The sequence below is a fragment of the Aythya ferina genome, assembly GCF_964211825.1.
Source record: "Aythya ferina genome assembly, chromosome: 13".
Lineage (NCBI taxonomy): Eukaryota > Metazoa > Chordata > Aves > Anseriformes > Anatidae > Aythya > Aythya ferina.
Window position 1 is genome coordinate 6575132 of NC_140311.1, and position 8085 is coordinate 6583216.

An 8085-nucleotide genomic window follows, 5' to 3' on the forward strand; every position below is an offset into this window, starting at 1 on the left:
CTAGTGACATATGAAAAAAGAAACTCAGGGAGTGCAGGTTGCTCTTGGGCATTGGAAACTTCATGCGAGATGGAAAAACGTGTGCTTTGTTCAAGTGCAAACATGTGCTCTTGCATTTCTATTTTCAGGAGTTGCTAAAGTACAGCACGAGCTGTGATGGAGTTCAGGAACTTCAAGAAGCTCTGGTTGCAATGTTGGATTTGCTAAAGTCAGTCAATGACTCTATGCATCAGATTTCAATAACAGGATATGATGTGAGTAGATTTGGGTAATAAGAAACCTTGTACAATGCTGGATGATGTACTGGAAATGGATAGTGTCCCAGAATGTATGAGCTAAAAACTACTTTAGAACAGTTACAAAGTGAATAGCATCAGGAAGCTCTTACAGGTGACAGTCTTCCATTTGATTTCAGGATTTTGGAAACTATTTGCATCCAAACAACACATGGAGTTGCATGGTGCCCACACTTGCCACCTTGTGGTTCCTGAGAGCATTTTTCCATCATCCACCTTAGTTCTCTAATGGCTCACCTTACGATTTAGCCAGGGTATCTTCATAGCATTTCTCATTCAACATTTAATTAAATACTCCCTGAGGCTGATGTTGATCCTTACCCATTGAGGTGATTGTCTTCCCTAGAGCTTCAAGGAAGGACGAGGGTATGGCTAAGCTGCCGGTCCCAGTCCTGTCCTCCTTGAAGAGCCCTTTTCTTCCCATTCTCCAAGACCTCTGTTTAGGCCCAACTCTCATCTGTCCTCTCCCACAGAATTAGTTTGTCCAGAGCCCTTGACCTGGAGTTTTGTAGGAGCTGCCAAATTTTCTTAGTTTCCTATTTCTTTCAATTATTGACTTGTATTTCTTTGCAAAGACTAGCTGTAGGCCTGTGTCTGAGACCTCTTCTTCCCCCCTGGCACCACGCCACTGCTCCCGAAAGATCATCTGATCCTTCCAGGAAGGCCTATTCTTAGAGTGGTGTGCCTTGGAACAGGGCTGGCCCTATTGCCCTTCATTGCTTGGACAATCCTCTTATTGATTTCTTTTTTTTTTTTTTCTCCATATTTTCACCAGGGCGACTTGAGTGAACTAGGGAAAGTATTAATGCAAGGATCTTTCAGTGTTTGGACGGGACATCGAAAAGGTCCAACAAAAATGAAGGATCTTGCCAGGTTCAAGCCAATGCAGAGGCATCTCTTCCTGTACGAGAAAGCTTTGGTCTTCTGCAAGAAGCGAGAGGATCATGGAGATGGATATGATAAAACTTCATCTTACAGTTTTAAGCATTTTTTGAAAGTAAGGACTTTCTCGTTGGGACCATGGCCATGTGTGTTGTAAGCTGATAATTTTATGAACCCAGAAAGTATTTTTTCTCTAACACAGTGTTTGGTTTCTTCTGTAAAGGACTATATTGCCCCAGATGGAAGTGACTTTGAAAGGCTGGTGGTTTTAATAAGCTGTGAGGACTTCTATAGCTGAAGCAGCAGCTGGGGAGCACATGGGCTGAGTGGGATATGTGATGGCATCTGCCAGGGAAGCAGTGCTGTGTGCGAGTCCCAGGGATGGGAACATGCCTTTCTCCCTCCCCTACTCCACTTTCCAGGTCTGGGAGTGAGGTCAGGAAACTGAGGGGCCTGACAGGGTGTCCTGACATTGTCCCCAGCCGCCTGGGACAGTAAGGGGGCACGTCATGCCCCCAGTCTCCAAGGAGGCCCCTTGGGCTGGCATCCTCCTGTTGCATAGCCAGCAGGAGCCTGACTACTGCTGAGCCCTGTCCCCCAGCCAGGAGGATGGGGATCACTCATCTTCCTCTCCCACACCCTTCTCCTTCAGCAAGTCCTAGCTGCAGCTAAAGTACAATTATTAGACAAAGAGAATAGTCTCTGGCAAAATATGAGCAACATAAACAACTGTCCCAAGTGTATAAATGCCAACTATTATCAATAAAAATCACAAACTGCTCCTCTGAAAGAGACCTTTTGGCATATTGTGTGTGATGAGCCCTTCTAACATGAGCATTTTGTCTCAGTACTCTGCCTTATTTTTCTTGATAAATAAAGGAACAATGTAGGTGTACAAGAGAGTGGAAAAATGGGCATTCAGAGGCTGAGCCTTCAGGCTGAGATGCTGCGGGTCCCCTGACCTCCATGGAGTCTGGGGAGAGGGATGCTAGGAGTAGTCAAATACCTTCAAAGGTGTTAAAGTTCAGCTCCAGTGCCCATCACAAATTGTGTATTAAAAACAAGTCCCAGGCCATATGTTTAGGTACTTAAATGTTTTTCCCAAACAGCATCACTTTCTTTCTGGGGAGCTTGCTTTCCCTGTAGTACTTGTTTTGCCAAGTGATTCCAAGTGAGTCCAGGCGATTTGGCCAGTGTTTATCTAGCTCATTTTTCAGCTGTTTGGGTTGCCAAGCTGAGAAGTTGGGGTTAGAGAATACATGGATGCTGCAGGGTTACATGTATGTCTCCCGACACATGCATTTGCTGACCTGAGGGCAAAGTCATGTTTCTGAAACTTGATATTTGTTTGATTGGTAATAGTATCAGGGAATTATTTTTAATTGCAAGAATGTTTTGCAGAGATTCAGCATGAAATAAAGCTGTTTCACAGAAGTTGTGTAACTGGCCATCTGTAAAAACAAACAAACAAACAACAAAACAAAAAAACACACACACACAAAAAAAAAACAACAACAAAACAAAAAACCAAAACTTCCCCAAAACAAGCATGCAAATAAACAAAACCCCCCAGGATAGCATTTTACATGCTATATAAAATAGCCAGAAGCAAATATCTCTTCAGCTGAGATTCCCTAACTTAGAACATGCAGGTTCATAACTCGCTACAGTGCGAAGTAGATCGGTCTGCCTTTTGTCACAGTGGAAGCTGATGCAGATGAATGCCATCCCAGAGCTTTAAGCTCTAACCCACCTCAATCTGCATTGCAGTGAACCACAGCCGAAGGGACAGTAAATCCTGCTCAGGGGGAGGAAAAAGAACTCTAAAATACACCAATATGAATGAACAGACCTTAAATATATCTATTCCTGGCACTTTCCTTCACATCCTTGAGGTAGATAATCTGAAATTTCTCATATCTTGATGCCTGGGCAATTTTAGAGCAGGCACCGTATGAATCACCAAGCCAAAAGAGCTGCACAGAACTGAAAATTGCAGCATCTGGATAAGGTGCTCTCTAGGCTGCCCTTTCAACATCTTAGTGTTGCATTTTCTTAAAGTCAGAACAGAGCCTGATCTGGCTTTCTGCAGCATTACAGCACTATACCGCAGGGGCCAAAATTTTTCAAAAATTTCATACCCTCATAACAAGACTATCCTGCAGGTTTTAATGTATTCATTTTAAGATAGAAATGGATATGTGGAAAACTGTAAATGTGTGAACAGGCTCTGGCTTTAGTCACACTCTTGCAATCAATCTCAGTCCTGAGCATCAGTGCAGATCTCTAGACTTCTGTGAAACCTGAATGTGCAGGACTGGGATGAGAGAGAGAGCTGCAAGGCAAAGAGGGACAAGGAAATACTGATTGCTATTCAGTGCCCTTCCTTTATAAATCTGGAAGCAAAAGCTTTCTCACAAGTTCAGAAGAGCTCTGTTATTTATACCAGTGAAGAAATGAGGAAAGCTAATTAGCAACTTGCTTCCTTTTTCCTGAGGCTGTTCATAGTCATTAAAAATGGGTACCAGCATTTGAAAAAGTAAGTAGTAACAAAGAGTTTGCCTAGGTGAACCCATCTGTAAATGTTCCAGCCTTTCAGACAAAAAGCTCTGAGTCTGCACATTAACAAACAGGAACAGCAGTGTTTAACAGATGTTCTTTCTAAGGCTTTATTTATATTTATACTGGATTTACCTAATATAGTCTGGGTGAATAATTTGTGATATATGATACCATTATTATTAGATTTGTTTTAAAACATTTGAGTGGGATACTTAGCTTTTTCTAGACCATCTGTTAATCAGTGATAAGTTGCTAGCAAGCTGTGCTTTAAACAAGAAGCAGGTTTATGTAATATTGGGAATTAAGGTATTTTTCAGCTTACAAAGCCAATGGGGCAGTAAATGCATGGCATACTTAGCAGATGGGTCAGAGGTCTCCTGTTACCGAAGAATTTCTTGGTCTCTAATCATAGTTTGAGCTACTGTTTCAGTTGGGTCACATTGTGCAGGTCTTGAATTGTTTGTGCCTTTGGCACTTCCATTCAAATAATCAAAAGTGGGCTGTGATAATGGGTACCTACATACAGCAGCATTCAGCCACATCTAGCTTGAAATCTGCCTGCTTCCTCAATGCCAGATTTATGGCAGCTCAGTCTGCATATCCAAAAATGAATCCTTCTTTAGAAAACCTGGGAATAATGTGTCAACTACATTGAAAGGTCAGAGATAAAAGACATTGAACTGAAATTCCTGAAGGAGCTAAAGACTTCACATATGTTTTTTAAAGATCAATGAAAGAATGAAATACCGAATTCAGCAAGTAAATAAAGAATAATGCAGCACAAATAAAGTATGTGGTAAAATAATGCACCATGTGTTTATAAAGCTTCATATACCTCTTCTGAGAAATTTTATGCTGAAAAAGGTATGACATGCCTTTTCAGTTCCATGGATTCCTGAATGAAAAGTCCCCTCAGGTTTATTGGATGATATAAGAAAAATTTTGCAAATACAGCAAGCTGATGGAACATCGGGGTGGGGGGGGAATAAGTCAGATAATGACTTTGAGTTGCTACTGAAATTAAAGTTGATGAAAAGTGTTAAATTGGATGAAAATAGATTTGTTTAACATGTTGCAAGATGTCTGGATTCATAAGTAAGAGGAAAAGATTTGTAGCATGTGTAATTTTTTTTGTTCTTTTTTCTTTGCAGATGAATGCAGTTGGAATAACTGAGAATGTGAAAGGAGATCATCGAAAATTTGAAATCTGGTATAGTGGACGAGAAGAAGTATACGTTGTGCAGGTTTGTAGTTTCAAGAATCTCAATATTTGTGCATCCTTGTAATAGTGTTACAGAAACATCTCTCTTTGATCTTTATGTGATGTAAGAATATCAGACGTTTAGCTTGTATTTCTTCTTCCTTTTTCACCATGCCTGTGTTTACAGAGCTGTCCAAGTGGCTGCCCCTCAGTGTCCAGGCCAGGACTGCAAAAGTTATCTTAAAGTGGAGACAGAATTGCTCCTTGGAAATAGAGCCTTTTATTCCAGATGAAATCTCAAATAGGCCAGTAGTTGAAAAAAAACAAAAAACATTTTACTGTGCTTAACAGCTTACATGAATTGAGCTGGGAAATGGGCCTCATTCTTTAATGAATACAACCACATGTTCCACTACAATTAGATGTCAGAACTACTCCCAGAGCGAAAGCATGGCCTCTGTGGTGCTATTTCCAGTAGTATTTCAACTCATCTACAAAATAGGAGCCTGATTGGCCTAATTTCTTTCTGTTTATTTTTTCCCCTTTTGTAGCATTTTGAATAGAAATTTATGAAGCTGAAAGGTTTGCCTAATGAGGTGTTCACAGGAAACCTGTTATGAAAATATTGGTGGTTGACATTTTTTTGAATTAGTTGTCTGCCCAGCTTTTTTTCCTCCATGTTACAACACAGTAGCCAACTTAAATTCATAAAGCAGATGTATGTAGCAGAGTATGCAGATATTCAAAAGGCAGGTCTGACCCTTTGGATGTTTTTAAGAAGAGACAAGATACAAGCTCAAATGTGCTTTTGCCTGCACTTCTTGTGTTGTAGTGATGTCTCCACCATTTTCACTGTGTTGCCTGGATGTAGTGGGGGTCATCGATTTTTAAAGATTGAGAGTGTTTTAAATTTAATGGTGGCTTTGGATGAAAGAAGATTTCAGATAGTTGCAGCATTGAAAAGTGAAATTCTATTCATACGATATAATGGTGATTCATAATTCAAAATTCAGACAATTTTCTTTTTTTCCAGGCTCAAACAGTAGATCTGAAGATGGCGTGGTTAAATGAAATAAGAAAAATTTTGTTCAAGCAGCAGGAGCTTATAAAAGGTACATTTGACCAATTTCTCTGTGGCATTCACTCTGCAGCAGACTTTTCCCATTTTCACATTACTAATCTTCAAATCCACTAATTCTCACCAGAGAATTGATTTTCAGAAGAAGCCTAGTAGCAGAATACTGGAGTGAGGTCTTATATTACAGGGAAATAACATAAGTTAGAGCTGTAAAGGCCAGGTACTCACGTAGAAATGAGTTACAGAAGTACATCTTTTTGTCGTTACCATGGGAGGTTATTTCACATTTGTTCTCATAGGCTTAATTCAACAAGATACATAGCAGATGCCTTGTTTTAAGCATATTATGGTCCCATAGACTTCAGTGGCATGCTTGCTATTGGATTTGTGCTAACATACCATCTTAATCATAAGTCAGTCTGTGCTTCACAATAGTGTTTAGGTCTGGTTCTCTCTAAACAATAATCACTAGAGTTCTGCAAAAGGTCTTGCTTTTAAAATAATGCTTCAAATGTGATGGCTGCTAATAAAAAAAAAAAAAAAGATGTTAAACTGGTGTCTGACCTCCCTGCAGTGGAGAAGCAGCAACCTGGCTCATGCATGGACCAGCTCCACCTCTCCTCCCAGCTGAGTGACGGGTGAGTCCCAGAAACAGCCCCAGGTGGGCAGCACCATGGAGCACTTGTTGGGCAGTGTGACCTGAGCTGCAGCTTGTTTTTAACCTACCCTAAAAAGTCAAAACTGGTCACTAAGATCCTTTACATTTATAAAAGCATATGTTAGAAAGTACCCTTATTATTTATAACCCTGTTCTACAAAGCCTCATGGCGTTTGATTTAATTTACAAATTAAAACTCAGATCGATGTATTCTACTTTTTATTTATTTTTTTTAATCTTTCAGAAAGCAGCAGAGAGCCTCCATAAGCTCAGAAGAGAATGACTCGGAGCGCACCAGCCCGGTGCCACTGGACAGTGTGCTCCTGTCTCCCCAGAGCAAGCCCCACAGAAGTATGGCATCCCCCTTCCTTTGGGGTGCTTTGCAGGCTCTGGGGTACCCCAACCTGAGCTGCATGCTATCTTGCAGGCTGGCCAGGAATGTCACAGTCCCTGGAAATCTGTGAGGGGCTAGAGGAGTGGTCCGGTAACCAGTACCTGTCCAATTGCTCGGACACCGAGGAGGAGGAAGGGAACCAGCTGGTTAGTACAGAAGTGCAGTAGCACCAAAGCTGGAGGTGCTGCTGATTTTGGTTGTCTTGCTTTGCTAAGCTTCACTGGATAATGGGTGTATCTTCTCCATGTCTCAGTTTTTCCATATCTCAGTTTGGAGAATGAGGAGATGTCTCAGCCACAGTTTCTTGAAATAATTTTAATTAAGGTAGCTGTTAGTGCTCTATCGTGTTCCCTGCGGCAGTCAGAAATAATAGCTGCATGATATCAAATGTAGCTCAGTAAGATAATTTTTTCTTTTTACTACAGTCTCCAGGAAGATATAAAGCTCTTGCAGACTGCAAGAAGAGAGGATCAGAGGACCTGCTGGTGAAAAATGGGGATGAAATCCAGCTTTTGCATGAAGATGGTGAGGGACAGTGGTAGGTATTTTAGGATTACTTTGCCTTATCTCTACAAGCCTGGAAGGCAGTGCCATGCAGCCTCGCCTGCCTGATTGTGGACTCCTTGCAGCTTCTGATTAGGTTTCAGTCTATTCCAGAAAGCTAGAGAATTCATTCCCTTGCCAAGGCTAGAGGCCATACTCACTGGTTTAGCCTTGGAAAACATGTCTAGACTTCCCTTGCCATGGGTGTCTGGGTGAGCCTTGTTGTATTAACTTCTTAACAACCCCAGTCATATTCTTCTAGCTCAGAATGATGATTTGAGTGAGAACTCTGTCCACTGACTGCCTTCCCCAGCTCAGCTGTTGGCTTTGTTCATCTGGGTTTATTAATAGCAATATTGAGTAATTACGAGACAATTTCTTCCCTCAAACGGCTGTATTGAACCAGTGCTAACTGGTTAATGGCTGCAGACTATTTTTCAGTTGTATTTAAAGCTGTGGCTTGCAGGATAG

The 8085-nt window shown here is 41.2% G+C and overlaps 1 protein-coding gene across 5 annotated transcripts in view; it reads left to right on the plus strand.

Annotated features, from left to right (window-relative positions):
- Nucleotides 1-8085, plus strand: part of MCF2 (MCF.2 cell line derived transforming sequence) — a 57971-nt gene that overhangs the window by 42120 nt on the left and 7766 nt on the right. For all 5 annotated transcript variants that reach the window (XM_084534221.1, XM_084534218.1, XM_084534220.1 and 2 more), the window contains 8 exons: nucleotides 129-254; nucleotides 1072-1293; nucleotides 4892-4984; nucleotides 5975-6053; nucleotides 6594-6657; nucleotides 6922-7028; nucleotides 7105-7217; nucleotides 7497-7609. In XM_084534221.1, the coding sequence (XP_084390347.1) occupies nucleotides 129-254; nucleotides 1072-1293; nucleotides 4892-4984; nucleotides 5975-6053; nucleotides 6594-6657; nucleotides 6922-7028; nucleotides 7105-7217; nucleotides 7497-7609 (917 nt within the window). The remainder of the gene's footprint in view (nucleotides 1-128; nucleotides 255-1071; nucleotides 1294-4891; nucleotides 4985-5974; nucleotides 6054-6593; nucleotides 6658-6921; nucleotides 7029-7104; nucleotides 7218-7496; nucleotides 7610-8085) is intronic.